The following is a 19,446-nucleotide window of genomic DNA, read 5'->3' as shown; positions in this document are numbered from 1 at the left end:
TCTGGGGTTAGCATCCCACTATCAGTGACTGCATATTATGTCTGTTCTTTTGTGACTGGGTTATCTCACTCAGGATGATCTTCTCTAGATGCAGCCATTTTCTTAAGAATTTGGTTAAGTCATTGTTTCTGGTGGCTGAGTAGTATTCCATTGTGTATATGTACCACAATTTTTGTATCCATTCATCTTCTGAAGGACATCTGGGTTCCTTCCAGCTTCTGGCTATTATAAATAGAGCTGCTATGAACATTGTGGTGCATGTATCTTTGTTGTATATTGGAGTGTCTCTGGGGTATATGCCCAGAAGTGGAATAACTGGGTCTTCAGGTAGTACTATATCCAATTTTCTGAGGTATCGCCAGACAGATTTCCACACTGGTTGTATTAGCTTGCAACCCCACCAACAGTGGAGAAGGATTCCTCTTTCTCCACAACCTCGCCAGCATCTGTCTATAAAACCTTTCTTCTGCTCATCTTTTGGATCCTATGGAATGCTTATTCTATGTTATGGAAGTGTTGCTAGATTCTAAAATTGCAAAATAAAACCAAGAAATCTTTGAACTGAATTCTAATTTTGTCCTTTAACAGTTTGATGAAGGTTTTAAGAGAGGTTTAAAAAAATAACAATAGTGCTTTGGAACTAATGGGTAAGGAGAGGTACCACAACCCTCTGTGCCCTGGCTCTTCCACTTCTGACTGTGTGATATCAGGATGCTGTTGCAAGGATCTCCTATGCTCATTGACCAAAAGAATTAATATTATGGAAATAAATGGTTATTCTACCAAAATCAATCTGCAGATTCACTGCAATCCCCAACAAATTCTAATGCCTTTCTTCACAGAAACAGGGAAAAAACAGAGTTAAAAGTCACAGAGTGCTAGAGAGATGTCTCCAGTGTCAAAGGTATCATCATACCTGATTTCTACTGATGTCCTTCTGAAAATGGCTTATTTCATTTAACAAAATGATCTCCAGGTCACGTGTCAGTCATGCCATGCATGGTCACGTGTCATGGTTTTATCTTTCTTTCTGTCTAAAAAAAAAAATCTCACCGTATGTATGCAGTGTTTTCTTTATCGATTCATCTGCTGTTGGGTGTGTCTTGACTAGTTTGTTTATTGGCTATCATTAGTAAGACAGAAATGAACATGGATACACACATGTCTCTGTGATGTGTTTCCCCCCTTTTAAGAACAGAAACCCTTATTACCCAACATAGTCACTCTCATTACAGGTAAGCTGTGAAGTGGAATGAAGTAAAAAATCAGCCAAGGGCATTCATTTTCATACAGCATCATTCCTTCCTAATGTATACATTCATATCCTTTAAAAAGATTTTTATTTATGTATGAGTACATTGTCACTCATATACATAAAAATGCATAAATATTTAGACACACCAGAGAAGGGCATCAGATCCCATTACAGATGGCTGTGAGTCATCATGTAGTTGCTGGGAATTGAACCCTGGACCTTTGGAAGAACAGCTAGAGCTCTTACCTTCTGAGCCATCTCTCCAGTCTATATTCATGTCTTATGAAAAAAATGTAACTGTTTAACACTGTATGATTCCTAGATTTTTAATGGAGACTATCTTTCACAGTGAGCTGTTAGGATTAGAGAGAATTTTCGGGCCTATGTATGAACCAAAAGGCATGCTTAGTACACAGAAAGTACAAAGGCAGGAGACTAACTTAGCCCCTTGCCTTTATTCTGAAGTTAAAAAATGTTGTAGTCCTTAGGTTTCTATGACATGTCTTTCTCACATCCCTAAGGCAAGCAGATATTACATTTCTACCTTTTTTGCATAAAATATCTCTGACTCACTTTCAAAACAAGGCCATCAAGAGTATCAAAAACATGACATTGGCCTTTGTCCAGGCAACACAAGGCAGTCATGGGGACTCTTTGTGTGGGAGACTCTCACACAAGTTTTCAACTTAATTTCATTTAACTTGGAACCAAGCAGAAAATTCTTCTCCTATCCCAGGCCCCTGTGCTATTTCTAAAAGAAAAGATTGGCATACATTTTTTTTTCTCAAATTAGACTTTCTTTAGTGGTAGTGGGAGCTCTATGCACAGAAACATCTAGAAGAAATGGAGTTCTTATATGGTCTTCTTAGCTGCACCAGGAATTGTGAGAGAAACTACTATCACAAAATACAGAGAATATATAAATAATACAATTTCTATAGTTCAGAGTTAGAATACTTTTTGAGTATACCCAGGATTCTGGAGTCAATCCCTAGGAATGAAAAAAGATTTACGTGAATAAAATAAAATGTTTTCTTTACAGAATCTAGATTAGAACATAAATCTATTTTTAAAAAATAGACATGTTTTCTTGGGTCTCTGTGGTCTGATTCAACATGCCTTGTTTTCTACAGGGCTTAAGTGAGACCCAGATCTCCAGGCTGCTCAGAGATTCTAACTACCCACCATAAAACACATAGAATAAGACTCAGATAGGATTGTTTTGATTTGCGTTTCCCTGATGGCTAAGGATGTCGAGCACTTCCTCAGATGTTTTGTGGCCATTCAGTGTTCCTCAACTGAGAACGTTTTGTTTAGCTCTGTACTGATATTGGGATGCTAACCCCAGAGGCTTGCACTCCCCCAGAAACAACTCACAGACTGTATGAAGTCCAAGAAATAAAGAAAACTATATATATATATATTTACAAAACAAGAAGACTTTGACTATTTCCATGTTGCGTTTTGTTTTGCATGTACTTTACGCTCATGGTAACTATTAGGTTTTCAATGCATACTGTCAAGCCCTTGAAAAAATCAAGTACTGACTAAAAAATATATTCACATAGTTTTATGTAAAAATTATTTTAATATCTGAAAAAACAGTACTGACAAAAATGTATAATTTTAAGCAAAAAATGTTTAAAATCTGTACATTTATCTTTGTTTTGTAAAATAAAGTCGTTTTAAAAAAATTAAAATATCTATAAAAAAAAAGACTCAGATAGGAGAAATCACTCCCATAAACTGTAGCTATCTTCCTAACTACTATCGTTTCTATAACCAAGCTTGTTGAGAACCCAGGCCAAGCAACAGGGAGAGCAGAGACAACAAGCCTGGTGATTCTTCATCTTTGAGGACAGTTCTAGGATAAAATCCAGGACCTATTAGTTCTCTGGAGATGTTAAAAAAATCTCTTATCTCCAAATTCCCCATCATTAAGGAGCATATTCCTCATTGGGGCACTACAAGAAGTCAGTGAGCTGAAGCTTCAGGAGGTAAGACTCATCACAGAGACCCCAATGGAGCAGTTAGGGGAAAAACTGAAGGAGCTGAAGGGGCCTTAACTGACATCTGGGAGGGGAGGCCCTTGGTCCTGTGAAGGCTTGCCCCAGTGTAGAGGAATGCTAGCGTGGTGAGGTAAGAGTGGGTGGGTGGGTGGGGGAGCACCCTCATAGAAGCAGGGTAAGGGGGGATGGGATGGCGGTTTTCAGAAGGAAAACCAGGAAGCCTTGGAAATGTAAATAAATAAAATATCCAATTAAAGAAAATAAGCCATTCATAAGTGCTTAAGAAGAACAGTCATCATTCACCTTCCTATGGGGTCTTCATCAATATCAAATAGACTCAGGAAATGCCCCCTTTGGCTTTAGAGTTGGTTGAGAAACTCTGAAATGAAATGTAAGGGCAAATTTAAAAATCGTCATGCTCTGCTTGTGGCCCGGGGCTTCTCGATGGCAAACACGCTGCAGGAAACCAGTGCCTGGTAGCATAGTTCGAACGGAGACTGTCCCTCTGACCCTGCTCATTCTCCAGCCTTGCTCATCGAGCACCTGTCTCCAAGAACAGGATCTGAGAATGTCCTCAGTCCGGAACTCAAAGTGTCTCGGGCACAACTGCAGTTAACTGCACTCCGATGGGGCGTTGGCGAATCCTGTCTGTTCTCCCTCTCTCTCTCTCTCTCTCTCTCTCTCTCTCTCTCTCTCTCTCTCTCTCTCTCTCTCTCTCTCTCTCTCTCTCTCTCTCTCTCTCTAATTTTTATTCATTTACCAGGCCAATGTTATGCTCAGCACTTGGGGGCTTGTAAATCTGTCCAAACTTATTTTATGACGGGAACACATTCACTAAAGTACAGATAGCTTCCCGACAGCCAAAGTGACAAATGAGAGGGGTTAATTAAAAATGTAAACTAATTTTGTCCCCCTTTGCTCTTTTGGTGACACTTTCTTGTGAGTAGCTGCCTCTGTGGAAAGATAAGGAGCTGGGGAGATATTAGGAGTCCTGGGAAACAGTCAGAGCCACCCACTTCTGCACTTATGTGAATATATAGTTTCCGTGCTCTTTCAAAAGCAGCTTAGTGGCGTCGACAGATGAAAGGGCAATTGAGCATGAGAGAAATTAAGGATGTCACATGGTGATTATTTGACCATTAATTGCAATGGTAAAAAACGTGGGACTTATACTTTAAAGCTATCAGATTTTCTTTTAAATTTAACACTCTGTAAAGGCAGATGTTAATGGACTAGATAAGTCCTAGTTTAGCCCGAGCTTGGAATGAACCATACTGCTGCTGTCTAGTGCCTCTGCCGCTGTATCTCCAGCCTCACTTCTCTTGTGCTGTTCAATATTCGGGGCAGATGACGGGCAGGTACTATAGTTTATGTTGACAACCAAGGTGAAATTCTTGTCTTGCCGTACAGGACTCAGGATGTATCTATGTTTCTCATGTTTTCTGTGTAGCATATATGAGTTTAGGAGGCCACTGTCAGTACATGGGCACAAACACACACACACAAACACACACATGCACACACACACACTCACCGCAAACATTTCCCATTAACATTTGTGAAAAAGGGAAAACATTTTCAGGAATAAGAATGCCATTTGTAACGCTTAATCCCATATATAAGGGTTTGTAATAAAACACAAAGCTTTTCTTTCTGTCAGTAAAGTTTATGCTTTACATTTTCTTTTTGCAGGATCAAAAGACATTTGCTCTGGAATTTGACCATAAAGTGTGTGTGTGTGTGTGTGTGTGTGTGTGTGTGTGTGTGTACACATACTCTTGAGTGTTTTATAATTTTACAGGAATGGAATTCTCTAAGTCAGAGGTTCTCAACCTGTGGGGTATAGCCCCTGTTGTGAACAAATGACCCTTTCACAGGGTTCACCTAAGACCATGAGAAAACACAGATATTTGCACTATGATTCATAATAGTCACAAAAATACAGTTATGAAGTAGCTAAAAAATAATTTTATGGTTAGGAGTCAGCACATGAGGCATTGTATTAAAGGCCCCAGTGTTAGGAAGGGAGAGAATGGCAGCTCTAGAGGATTAAAAGAGAAAAGCTTCTGGCTTGTAATAGTAAATTTTTACGCAATCCTAGGATACCAGCAAGCACATGGCCAGCTTGTTGGGAAGTGCGGCACGGCCCCAAACAACACTTCAGCTCTCCTTGGCAGCAAGGCAGAACGGTTTCAAATAAGGCATGGAAATTTCTCCTAGCATCTTGCTAAGTTATAGATCACCCTGCTGCACAGAAGCACTGCTGATCCAGGAGGAATGGAATAAGCCCTGGTCCCGTGTGTCTGGTCGGACAGCCAGCTTGCAAGCACACTGGGATGAGTGTACTTTCAATTCTTTTGCAGTAAGATGCAATGAGATGGAAGTTCAGGGGTATCCCTTAAAACCGCCAAAGTTTTGGTATGGCAGTTTGAGCTGTGAAATTTCCTGGAGTTTTCTTCCAAGATTACTCTGAGGCCCCAGAAGTGAATCCTCTAAATGGCTCTGAGAGCAAACTCTAATCTGTTATGGAAAAAAAACAACAACAACAACAACAACAACAAAGAAACACTGAGTACATTTCCCTGCCTCTGCTGATGCCTTCCTTCCCATGTGACTGTGTGGAACGCACATTAGCTGTAACTGAGAAACTGGGGGCAGAGTTGGGATCTGTAGCCTCACCAACAGATTTTCACAGGTTCTCTGTGCTCTCTAGTCTGGCACAAAGTCTACCATTCTACTTTCCCTGGTGCTGGCCTCTGTAAGTGTCCAGGTACCATCCTATGTACTGGGGTTGGGGGGGTCAGAATCCACAGGAGCTCCAGCCTTTGAGGCCAGGAAGGCTTGTTGCTGGCAACAATCTGTATTGGCTTTATTTTCATCACTCCATTGTGAAGTTCAGCAATCATGGCAATAGTTGTGTTTGCTGGGCACTATTCAAGGCTGCTAGCTATGTGTCACATACGACTGTGTGACTGTGTCATCGGGTTCCCTTTCCACTTCCCTCGAGAACTGTAATAGTTTCTGTCACTTGAGTTCCCTTAGGCCCCACAGTTGTCCCCTGGCAACTCTTGATTTAAACTCTTTCTGCTGAATCCTCTTTCTTTGCTAGGTGCTTCCCCCCTAATCTGCAAGCAAGGTCTGGTCTCCACTTCCTAAACAAAACAAAAGAAAATAATTGGATCTCTCTGACATTCAAATCTTTTTGCTGAGGATTTTTCACCAAACAGTAGGTCCTGTTCAATATGTTCTCCGTCTGCTGGCAGGGTCCCACTAAAAATGCACCTGCTGAGCTTGCATGCTCTGTGAATGGTCAAGCCTAGTGGCCAAGATGACACCCTCTCTGTGCTGCCCAGGCTGAGGTTGATTGAACCCTTTGGCTGCTGTACCTTTCTCTTCCCCAGCTCCCTGCACGCATTCCTCATTCCTTCTGCTTCTTATATGCGTTATCTCCTCCTTACACCTAGTCCTTATACATGAGTGTAGAGCTCCCTCCATTCTTGGCCTCCTGCTGTTATAACTGAAAGCATCCTCCTCAGGTGTCCTCATCCTCTGGGATCAAGATTTTTGGCTCTTTGTATGTTTCCAGACTCTGCAGCCACTGTCTGTCCCAGATGCAAATGATTTTTAGATCCCCCCCCCCCATTGGTTCTTGAAATGTTTACTGAAGAAAAAGAAATCAATTGCTAGGAGAGCTGTTGACTGCTCACTCATCCATTGACAACTTGCATAGTTTTGCAGTGCAACGTTAAACAGTACAGAAGACAGATTAACTGTTATCTCCGGGCCTTCCAGTAATTTAAATACAAAATGTTTTGAGACCCTATTTTGGAATATAAAGGGTGTTTAACTTCCCATTTCCATTCTCTAGAGACAAGGGTAGACCATTTCCTTTTGACACGCATCAGATTCATCATGGTTTATGTCAGCAGATGCTATAATTCATTACTAGTTCTACAGCCACATTTGTTAAAGTACATCGTGTAATCTCAAGTCTCTAACAATATCTGGCTCAAGCAGGAGTGGTGGCTGCTAGAATGACGTGGCTTCCTTTGATGTGACAGCTGAGCATCCGGCTCCCTCCTTGACTCAGATGGCTTCTTCATCAGGCTCAAGCAATCAGGGTGAGTTTACTATCATCACCAAGTTAGAGTGAAAACATTCGCCACATAATACACTGGCTCTAGCTTTTGCTCTTTAATTCTAAATTCTGAGCCAGTATATTATTCTCTGGTAACCACTTCTCAGCAGGCAAAAACAGAGTAGACTTTAGAAGGTCACATCAAACACCTACTAGAGACCCCCCACTTGGCTCTCTCCCAAGCAGCCTAGATGATAAAATGTCCTTTCCTATCTTAGATATGATGTTCTCCTTGAATGTGTTCCAAATCTTAGTGCCACCTTCCCAGACTAGCAATCCGAAGGCTGTTTTCCTTGACTCATTCCTGGATCCAAGGACATCTACAAGCCACGTGAATCCCCTTTGTAGTGTGGTACTCATGTCTCCCCTCTCACTCACAGCTCCTCAGCTCCAGTTCTCTTGTATTACCTCTCAGACCACTCAGCAGTCCACAGGTGGTGTCCCTGTTTTAAGGTCCCCCTACACGGAGTAGCCTTATAACTACCGAACACACAGGTCCAGATGTGGAGTAACTAATGTCTACTGGAAAAGTCATAGAAATGGTTCTTCTAGAAATATCTTGCATCTCTTTATTCCCATTCAAATTCCCCAAGAAAGCTTATTGGGGTCAGGAGCTAACGGATTCCCTTCGAACAATTTCCCTTCTGTTTTACTTAAATGGCCACTTTTGTCATTTGCAATTACAATCTGTGACCATACACAGCTCTTTCTAATCTGTTCCATGAATTATAGATTCTTGTTTAATCTCGTTGGACTACGAATGCTACCAAGGATAGAAGCTGTGTCTGTGAACTCTGCACATATGTGCCCTATGCAATGTGTCCTCCACCTACCAACATAGCTCCCCAGCAAGCACCGAGAAGCTTGATGATAGAATAAATATTCTGTAACAGCCCTTTCCGAAGGAATAGGATCTATTCATGGTACCATGGACTCTGTCATTACGCTGCTTGGTTATTTTATTAACCCATTCTTAGCCTCAGAGTCCCCCAAACACATTTCCCTTCCTCATGAAGCAGGAAAAGCATACATTCCAGCAAATTTTACTGACTGCAGCCCCTATTCTCTGGCTTACCCCACTGTCACCTTCCTAGATTTCCTTCCTAGAGCAGATGAATATCCATCTCTGCCAAAATGAGCACTACTGACAGCTTATCCTTGAACTCCTTAGAAATGCCATTTTCAACAGCTAATACTCTTTGGCCAAAAACTACTTCTCAGAGCCAGCAGGAGTGCTCTCAAGCCCTCACTGTGGTTGCTTATGATGGCAGAGGGTCAAGGCATTGAGGCAGCCTTGAGAGAGAATAACCGAAGAGCTATTTGTCCACTGACACACCACAGACAAGGCATCGGTGAGTTAAGCTTGATGCTACTTCACTGTTACATCTGTAAATTACAGTGTGAGCCTCTAAAGTCTTTGAAGTCATCCAGCAGGAAAGGCTACTAAACACAACCAAAACCTCTCTCACTACAAGGAAAACTTTTGAGGGCTCTTATTTTTATTTCTACTCTAAGAAGGACATTAGAGATTTATTAAGTTCGGGGTGTTTGCTAATGCCATATACTCCCCATCAGGCCTCTGATGAAGTAAAGGGGTAGAAGCTCCAACAGGAGACAGCAATAAGAAGAATTTACAGGATATAAAGAGGAGAGCTCTGTGAAAAGGGGGGAAATGTCCCTTTCATCTGGGAGGCTTGTGGAATGTTTTATGAGTACTGGGATCTAAACCATCTATAGCATCTGTATCAGTCACCTTTGTGGTACTACAATAAAATGCCACAAACAACTAGGTTTACATATTAAAAAAGAGAATCATTTAGTTTTGCAGCTACCAAAGGTTCAAGACCAAGATCAGGTAGCCTTATTCATGTGACCTCTTGATGGCAATATTCCATGATAGAAGGACACAGAAGAGAAAAACAATCATATCTGGAACTGACACAGTAAGAGAAAGGACAGGTAGGGTCCTGAGGTCTTTTCCTAGGACATGCACGCAGTACTTAAGAATGTCTCATATTCTGTAGCAATTCCCAGTTCTATACACTAGGAGCCAAGCCTTTAGCACAGAGACCCCCCTCAGTTAACATAATTAAATAATTAAGCCATAATCAAGCTATGGCAGCATTTAAGGTAGGAGGGAGCAGGACAAGGAGAGAGAAAGGTAGGTGCAAAGAATAGGACATAGACAAAGAGAATAAGGATATGTCAGCAGTGTACTAGGGATCAGTAGAAATACAAGGATAGAAACATAACTGGAAACATTCATGAGGGTATGAATGTCGTGGTAGGCACAGACGGTAGCCATCAATGGTTTTCTAATGAGATGGTGTCTCTGCTGTGTCTGAAGGGGCTGTGGAATGCCGGTCATTCGCATGTTCCACTTTGGACCACAGATGCACATTAGTCTGTTAGTCTGTCCATGAGCCAGCCAGTCAGCTTGTTTTACAGTGTGAAACCTGGTCCCGTTTCTGGCCTGTGGAGTAGGAACTAGACATGACTACTCAAAAAGAAATGTTTGGGGGCTGTCCAGCCACCATTGAGAGTGAATGTCTAGGTGAATTAGTTGGGGAATGAAGCATTCAGTACGATCATTTCAGACACGCTGAAGTTTCTTGCTCTTAAATAACTTCTTCAGGCATTACTAGCAACCTGCTTTTCAGCATGCAACAGTATGACTTCTGCTAGTTGATAGACAGACAGCCAAACACATCAAGTCTCCAGACTGGAGTGAATACATTTTTGTGATCTACTTGATTGGGTAAGCTTATGGAAAAAAAAATGTGGAAGAGTATTAGAAAAATTGACAGGTGTGAAAATCAGGGTCATTCATCTGGAATGCCCAAGATGGGTTCCTTACCAGCTGTCTCTACTTACTGAGATGCTCCAACCTTTGTTAGCATAGCTGACTCTCACTCAAGTTTGTTACATAATATAGAAATAGGGCCAGGCTTTGGGTAACCTAATAAAACAAACCCTGATATTTTAAGAATAAAGACTCAAGAATTAGGACTTTGGAGCTTGAGAGGTAGCTCAATGGGTAAAGATACTGGCTGCTCTTCAGATAACCTGGGTTTGATTCCCAGCACCCACATGGCAGCTCACAACCATTTGCAACTCCAGTGTAGCAGAGGAACTGAAACCCTCTTTTGGCCATGAAATTTACACCCACACAGTGCACAGACACACATGCAGACAAGCATCCATGCATATAGAATTAAAATAAATACATCTTAAAAAAAAAAAAAAACCAAGACTCCCTCCCCTCTCCCTCCTCCCTTCTTCACTCCCCCCACCTCCTTATGCTTTTGTTGAGATGAAACTTCACTCCTGGAACTGTGCTACAGCACAGGCAAATTTTAAACTCTTAATCTCCAAGCTCCTTTGTGATAAGATAAACCATCACACCCAAAAGGAGCCAGAACTTTTGCAAATATCATATTGTTAGATTTTGTAACACACAAGTTACAAAACACAGTTACTGTAGGTTAAAAACTCAAGGACGGCAAACCAAGCATAAAGTCCCATGACAGCATCCTGTGACCTTAGCTGACTTTCATAATTAAGAGAGGGAAAATATCCTAAAAATCCCAAGACATTTCTGGGGGAGAGGTCCTGAATCTAGAGAACAGTTCCCTTGTGAACATTCTAATCTAAGGAGAAGAATTCAGCCAGGACATTGGCCTGGAGAGAGGGTGACAGCTTCTATCACATAAGCCAGCCAGCCAGAAGCTGTCAAGGCTAAATCCCAAGATCAGGAAGGATATCTAAAGAGGCCGAAAGACCGCAAGGCCACGGTTAGAGGCCCGATGGGAGCTAAGGTGGGAGCATCAGTACAGGTGGGAGTCTCAGGAGGCGCCTAAACCATGAGTTACAAGAAGCAATTGAGGCTGAGGCCCCAACTCTGTGAGACAGATAAACGGAGAATGGGCTGGGGTGGGAAGAAGCATAAGGACCGAGAGAAAATGATATAATGAAAAAAAGAATATGAGCTGCCAACTACTAGCGAGACGACAGACTAAGTGTGAGACACTGCCCCATTTCATTACACACATGTATGCATCTTCCAGGCACACAGATGTTAGATGAGACTCATGAAGGCTTACCATAGAAGAAATGGTAAATGGCAAAGCTAAAAGCAAAACACAGTTACAGCGTCCTTAATGCTCCCAATACCCAGCAGCCATATTTGGAAGGCTGAATCAGAAGAAGGAATGTTTATCCATAATGTATATAATCTTGCTAAGATAAAATCTTGTATTTAGGGTAAGAATCAGGTTATGTGAATCATGCAGTTGTCCCTGTGTGTTAGTGTGTCGGTGTGAATAATCTTAACAAAAATCTTATAAGACGGGTATTTTTATTATTCCTATTTTATTTTATTTATTTTATTTTATGTGTGGGTATTTTGCCTGCATGTATGTCTGTGTATCACATGTGTGTGCAGTGTCTGTAGAGGACAGAAGGGGACATCAGATTTCCTGGAATTATAGTTATAGATAGTTGTGAACTGTCATGTGGGAGCTGGGAATTGAACCCAGAAATTGGAAAATTATCCGGTGCTTTTTAGCCACTGAACCATCTTTCCAGCTCTTTGATAGCTCTTATGATACCTACAGGAAAAAAAAAAACATGACTTCTGTGCAGAATAGTTTTATGTCTACTTGAAACAAGCTAAAGTCATCTGAGAGGAGGGGAACCTCAATTAATAAAATGTCTTTATAAACCAGGCTACAGGCAAGCCTGTAGGGCATTTTCTTAATTAATTATTGATGTTGGAGAGTCCAGCCCATTCATTGTGGGTGGTTTTATCCCTGGGCTGGTAGTCCTGGGTTCTATAGCAGGCTAAGCAAGCCAGTAAGCAGTACTCCATTGCCTCTCTCAGCTCCTGCCTCCAGATTCCTGTCTTGCTTGAGTTCCTGTCCTGACTTCCTCTAGTAATAAACTATGAACAGGAAGTATAAGCCAAATAAACCCTTTCCTCTGCAAGTTGCTCTTGGTTATGGTGTTTGGTCATCAAAGCCCTAAGACAACTACACTTGAAGGAACAGTACCTGGTTCTAATACAAGCTGGCTATCTATGCTTTTAACAACTTGTCCAAGCTGTTTCTTATGATAAAAAACTGACTTTTAAGGTGAAGGAAAAGCAGTAAAACATGGAAAAAGGCACAATGGCATTTCCCTAGTCAGATGCTCAGTCCATCTATTCAACTATGTATTGAGTTCCAACTATGAGCCAAGATCTTTCCTCTATACTGAAGACCGCATGATCTTACAAACTAGAGAAAAAACATATGCACTTATATGACATTAAATCTAGTTCTCTGTGGGTTTGATAGGCCTGAACACTACAATTGGGAATCTTTGCTTGTCCATATGTTAAATATACAACTAGACCTCTGATGATGTGTTACCAACAGTGTGAGGCTTAGAAGCCAGGGCTCAGTGGAAAGAGGCTGTTTACCAGATATTTAAAGAAACATGGTATTGAGCAGGTGAGACAGGTCCCTGCCCTGGGGTTACCACCAAACGTGTACCCAACTATGAGGGTCAGCCTGTTTAGGCTACAGTGTGAAAAACAGAAAGCCTGCACTGGACCACCTCTGACATCCTACTCTTACACAGTGTGCAGAGACTGAGCAGTGCCCAACCTGCTCGGGCCCAGAGCACAGAGTCCTGCTCAAACGGGCAGCAGGACATCAGGGCAACTTCAAAGAACTGCATCTGCAGCAGGAACAACTTAGCCAAGTTGCTGCAGTCAGTATCTTTTTGAGAGGTACCTAAGGAATGTTCTAGACATGTCCTGGGTTTCAGCCTCTATCCAGTAGGTTTGTGGATGAGTGGAGTGTCTGCTGGGAAAGCCCCACAAAACAGTCAGCAGAGGTAACATAGGACCAGTGGGGAAAAGAGCTTCCTTAACAACTTGGTGATGTCTGAGTCAGACGCTGCAGTGGCCTTCCAAGGTTGGCACAGTAAAAGAAAGAATGACTTCCTCTTCCATAAGGTCTCTTCAGGTCCGGCTGGGTCTCAAGAAGAATCAGGCAGGATTTATGACTATTAATAACAAATGGCACATGATTGTGGGCAGAACTGAAACTCAGATGACCAATGGGAGTATCCTTAAAAGATATGGACAGAGTTTGGGTTTGGAGAAGGGGTATGGGAAAGCGATGCATGCATATCATGACAGTGAGGTGATAGATAGTACACCCCACCATGTCCCCACCCTGCCTCTGGTTATTCTTCCCTAGCTTTCATATTGTCATTCACACCAAGGACAAGAGACACACATCTGCTTCTTGTATTGGGAAATTTCCCTCTCCTTGGACACTATCAAAGACTTGCAAAGTAGATCTTCCTCATAAATGTTTTTTTTTTTTAACCTTTAACCAGAATCATCCCCACGTCTACCTTTTCCCAAGAAAGAGAATAGTACTTAGGATTAGTTTGTTCTTTTCCCTGGCATTCGGCTTTTTGTACAGGTAAAGTTAAGATACTAAGCCAAAACTGAGACCAAAGCCTACTCAGTTACTAGTTTGAATTGTGATGAGGCCAACTGTCTGGTTTCTAAGGATCCTCAGCCCAATAGCTTCTGTTCTTAGAGCTGTCAGGGAGGAAAGTGGAAGGGGCAGTTTAATTTTTGCTGAGGATTTTTGCTCAAAAGGGATCCAATAGTCTCTGAATGATTAATGAATAAAGGTGATGCTGTTAAAGATAAATGAGTGCAGATGGTTTTATACTTTAAAATGTATCTCTTATTTTCTTTTTTTTCTTACAACTTTATTTAAAGAAGAGACATACATGTACAGATTTTTTAAAGCATTTTGGCAATTCAGAGCAAGTTCCAGTTTGAGTTTGACATAATGTTACCTATTTTGATAAGTAGGAAAACTAATAATACATATATATGTATGTGTACTCACACACACACACACAGAGAGAGAGAGAGAGAGAGAGAGTGAGAGAGAGAGAGAGAGAGAGAGAGAGAGAGAGAGAGAGAGAGAGAGACTATGGAGCAGGTAGTCAAAATGTGTAGAAACCTAGCAGTCAGATAAACCAAGAAATTGTCCTCACATAGTCTCACATAGCAGGGGAGTGATTCTGTGGCTTAGGGTGTTTCTCAACTATTCCCAGACCCTCCTTTAGGAAATTCTAATTTACAAATTGATTTCTGGGATTCATTGGGATTCACTCTTCACTGGGCATTGGCATTGCTTGCTCCACTGTAGGTTAACCTACTGACCAAGGACATATAGGAAGTTCTATTTGTGTTGCAAGGACTTATGGGTAAAAGTCTGTAACATTCACAGATTTCTTGATGAATGCAGTCCATGGAAGTGTCTGGAATCTGTTTCAAAGGGCTTCTGCAATAAAGTACGGGTTTTCAAATAGCTTCCCAAACTTTAAGCCGGGACAATTTTATTGTTTTAATTTCCCAATCTAGAGGAAAGGGAATTCTCAGTGATCACTTTGTAGCAGGCAAGTACAGCAGCTGGCACACATCTGCCTTGCTGTCCCAGAGTCTGAAATGGGCGGCTGTGTCCAAAATTCAGCCTTTGAGACATGGATCTGCAGAGTGGAAGCCCAACTTCCCTGAAGTCCTCAGGACAGAATGAATTAATGTCCTCTAGCAAAGCCAGTGGTCCTAACCTCCAGCCAGAAAGCACTGGCTACATGAAAGAAAGTGGGAGAGCCACCGTGCATTTATTATGTGATCAAACTCTAACCATCTTTTCCTATAAGCACCTTCCTGTTTTCCCTGGAGGGGGCTGTTTAACGGTCACATTGGTGTAGAGGTGCCAGCTCTGTGCAGCGCTTCCTGCCAGCCCGGGAGGCCCTGGTGCTCAGCAGGCCGCAGCATGCTCGCCCAGGATTTTGAATAGGAAGCAATTTTGATCTGACAGGAGGCCATAGAGAGCATTTAAGGACTCAGAATCCTGGTTGTGAGAGAGATAGCCATGTCTTTTCTTCTAGGGCCACAGTAACTTGAGACAAATGAGAGCTGTTTGCTCTCAGGTGAGTGGCTCATTTTGGTTCTGGCCTTACTTGGGGCTAATGATATAGGTATGGGTATAGGGGTGTGTGTAGGGGGGTTAGGAGTGTGTGTGTGTGTGTGTGTGTGTGTGTGTGTGTGTCTACATTGTGGTAGTTTAGGATTCTCCCAGATCAGTAAAAACAGCAGTAGTCCTGGTATCTTGGAACTTGTGAGAAATTCTCAGGCCCCAATCCAGACCACTGAATCAGACTCTTATGAAGGGATAGGAAATGACTGGAACATGCCTGCCAGGTCATCAGGCCTTTTCAAAGAAACTCTGAGAACCCTTGAAAACTAGAGAATAATGCTCCCAAAGCCACTGCCATAACATAGGTAGAGCAAGCGTAAACTCTTCTCTAAAGCCACCAGCAAGGCAGAGACCCCCTTAAACAACAGGTTCTTTCTCACATAAAGCCTAAATAAACTGCGCTCAAGACCTGGTAAGCGCTGGAAACAAAGATGGCTAATGACTTAGTACCTTCCGGTTTCTTTCCCCAGCTATAGTTTTCAGTATTGGTCACTCGGTCCAGCCATGTGACCAGTTGAAGGCTCTGATTTTATATGCTATTATCAGCCACCTGTTCAGGTCAGGGAAGCTAACATAGGCAAGGCTCCCAAAGCAACATGGGCAGGAAGAACTGTGGTAACTGATCCTACATCCTAAGCAAGGGTTCAGTTCCAGGGAGCCAGTCTGGATGACTTGAACTCGAAGATACCTGAATTGGGAGAAAGGTCAGCCAGCTTCCTTTATATAGAAGTGTGTCTTTTAAAGGAGTCTATTCCAAGCCCAAACAAATGGTTCAGAGTAATAAGTTCAAAATGATGGTGAGAAGAGCGGAGAAAGGAGGAGAGGGACTCCAGTGCTTGTTACTGGAATGTTTTTTACTGTAACAATGAAGGATAAGAGGACACATTACAGACTCTTTTTCATTTAAACCTTGTCACCGGAACACCAGCCGTGCAGAGTAACTGACAGCGATCAATTGGCCCTAGCCCAGCGGCTTCAGGCACATGGTGATGGAGTTAACTCTTTTGTCCAGTGCTGAATTCGATACTGGACGGAAAAGGAAGAATCACAGGTAAAACTGCTGTGGGGTGGACCTAAATGGGAGGCCTTAGCAGGGAGGATGCTCACAACAGCGTGGAAACTTTCCTGCAAAGCTTCCTGTGAGCTAGTCCCTTTGAAGTCTCAGCTCAGGCTGAGGGTTAGCAAGGCTGTCAGCCTGCAGGGGGCACAAGGCTAGAGGGTACCAATTAGTAGCAGAATCCCCATTGGTCCCTTACGGTGTGCTGGGGGTAGGAGAGCATGCTCAGAGTCAGGTACAGAGCTGTCCCCCTCCCCCGTGGTTTCCCTGGCCACTCTTGGCTGCAGGAGTTGGAAGGAGATTTCATGACTCACACTTTTCCTCCCAAAGGGAAGTAACTCCGAGATAACTTTAATTCCGGGAGGGGAGGTTGGGGGAAACAAGCCTTGAAGAAAGTTCACCCGGAGCATCTTTCTATGAAGTCCCCTTACCTTCCTCATTTAGAATCCAAGGCATAAACTCAAACACGGAGTCAAAGCCACATGTGCCTTCTTCAAAAGCGCAGGAGCCAGCGGGCAGGTCCAGGGCATTGGCAAGCTGCAAGGCTGCGGGCACAAAGAGACTTTCAGTTTGGGTTTCTGCCTGGCAGTCTTGCACCAGCCCTGGCGACTACCTGGTGAAGTTCGGGGAGTCGTGAGGGAAGGAGAGAGAGAAGGATGCATGACCTCCCTCAACACTCCTGGGACCCTCCTCTGCGCAACTCCACACCCACCCCCATCCCAGGCTGGAGCAGGGAGAGAGCAGGGAGTTTAGTGGCTGGGAATGATCCAGAAGAGCCCTTGGATGGCCAAGCGAACACAAGGAGAGGAGAGCCCCACCCTCACAGCTCAAGTAGGAGCGAGTTTCCAGGACGCCCGCCCTCCCAGGGGTCTCCCCGTTGGTTCTTACCTTGCACTACCAGCAGGACTCCCTCTAGCAGCATAGTAGAACTTTAGGCAGGAGGACCCGCGAGGGCTGCTGGCTGCTTGCTCACTGGGGCCCGTTGCTCCTAGGGAGGGGAGGGTGCTAGGCAAGGAGCAGGGGACCTGCCGGAGATGCCACAGGCTGCTCTGAGGAGCTGTACGCCCGAGCCAAAGAGCCAAGGCGCTTGTGTGTGGAGCGCGCTGCGCAGGGCTGCAGCGCCCGGCCAGTTGGGCCCGGGACGACCGCCGGACTGGACAGAGAGGAGACACCGCACACTTGGGAAGGGCCAGCCTCCACTTGGGGGAGAGGAGAGGTCAGCAAGCCGTGCCTTCGTCCGGAATGTTAAAGCTGGGGACCAGATCTCTTGCATACACTTGGAAGGGGCAGTCCCTTTGCTGGGTTGTGACCAGAGGATCCTGCCCCGCCCATCCGCGGTGGGAAACAGCTTATTTCAGGGGACAGCCTTCCTTGAATGTAACTTGTAAATCTCTGGGGGGGGGGTGACCCTAATTTTAACCACCTTTCCTCAGAATGGAAAGGGATGGAATTCTCTTAGGACTTTCTAGATGAAATTTTGGGTATGGTGGGCGTGGGATAAATTTGAATTCTCAGAGTGTTCAGAACTAATGACCTAGTGTTGCTAACCCTGGAATAGTACCCCACCTCCCACCCCTTTAGCCAGAAGAATGTTTGGCATGCTTGGTGTTCAGCATTCCCTGGTCCAGTGAAATGGGGGAGCAGTCCTCTCTTCTGCAAACAGCCATTGTAAAGGAAGGTTGGGGAGGGGGCCACTTCCCTGAGATCAAATAGTTTAAAGTAAATTAGCTTTTTTTTTTTCCTGCTTCTTAATCCTCTTTGGAAGCCTGTGTGGGGCAGTGCTGTGGCTAGAGTAGGTCTGTTTTTAATCCCCTGAAGAGGCCCGTGCTTGAGTCCCCAATCCAGTACTTCTGGAGTGGAACTCCTGACTCTGTACATTGCTAATCAGTTTCCAGCTGTGGTTGGCCTGATCCCACTTTCTGGTCTAAAACACTCCTGTTCCGCTGTCAAAGCTGTGCTTACTGCCTTCAGTTGGACCGCTCCAGCTTGTTTTCCCCACAGCAGCTGTCTTGTTGAGCCTAGATATCCTCTCTCCATGACCCTTGATGCTGGAGTGACTAAAACTCTCCCTTAACCTCCTGCTTCCTTTTCTGGACTCCTCCACTGCTTTACCGCGTCCCTCAGATTTAGGTACAACCACCAATGACCCTCAAATGCCATCCTAGCTGGGGAAGCTTCGCAGCCTCAGACTTCTGTCTCACTGTCACCTAACTATGTCCACATGGATGCTTGCAAGTTGTCATGTACCTAACAGGTCCCAAGAAAAATGGTTCCCGCTGTCAAACTTCCTCTTCTCCATCTTAGCTAACAGTTATTTTCTAGTCGCTGATGACGGAAGAACTTGAGGGTTTCGAGTCATGCCATCTCTTCCCAAGACAATGCCAAATCTTGCCTGTTGAGGACTGACATCACACCAGATGCCCACTTGCTCCATGTACACACTCAGGCCCTGATTAGTCCCTGCTGGCATTTTTGTTGCCCTGGGATACCACGGTGGCCTCCTCATCCTGATCATTTCATTTCTTATGCCTTGCCCAGTACACTTCCTTCTAACTACAGTTGTTAGGGATTCCCTTCAGAAATAGGGCCATGACACTCTTTGCTCAAGATTCAACAATTTCCCACATCATTTGCCCAAATTCAAATTCTTCACAGGGACCTGTCATGTTTCAGGAAACCTCTTCTTATCTCCTTGTTGTCAGCCCTCAACCCTTGGTTTGCTTCTGTCCTCAAAGGATGTTCTACTAGCCATCTCCACTGTTCAAAATGCTCTTCCCACAGATGGCTGGCTGCCCCATTAGGTGGTCACTTGGTGTCCCTTTAGTAATAGAAAATTCAATAACCACCTTCTTAATCTGAAAACGTGTTTGGGATCTATCTATGAAGTTCAGACACATTTTCATCAATTTTCTGTAAGGTATGGCTCA

At 43.6% G+C, this 19,446-nt stretch overlaps 1 protein-coding gene across 1 annotated transcript in view; it reads right to left on the bottom strand.

The window, feature by feature from the left end:
• MAMDC2 (MAM domain containing 2) overlaps positions 1-17,525 on the bottom strand; it is a 140,739-nt gene extending 123,214 nt beyond the window's left edge. The window contains exons 1-2 of the mRNA XM_080911374.1: positions 17,408-17,525; positions 16,951-17,064 (exon numbers count right to left, since the gene is read on the bottom strand). Of these exons, the coding sequence (XP_080767500.1) occupies positions 16,951-17,064; positions 17,408-17,441 (148 nt within the window). The 5' untranslated portion in view covers positions 17,442-17,525. The remainder of the gene's footprint in view (positions 1-16,950; positions 17,065-17,407) is intronic.
• Between the last annotated feature and the right edge of the window lie 1,921 nt (positions 17,526-19,446).

The sequence above is a fragment of the Micromys minutus genome (assembly GCF_963924665.1).
Source record: "Micromys minutus genome assembly, chromosome: 2".
Lineage (NCBI taxonomy): Eukaryota > Metazoa > Chordata > Mammalia > Rodentia > Muridae > Micromys > Micromys minutus.
The sequence above is the reverse complement of the archived record's forward strand: the minus strand, read 5'-3'. Positions and strand labels throughout refer to the sequence as shown.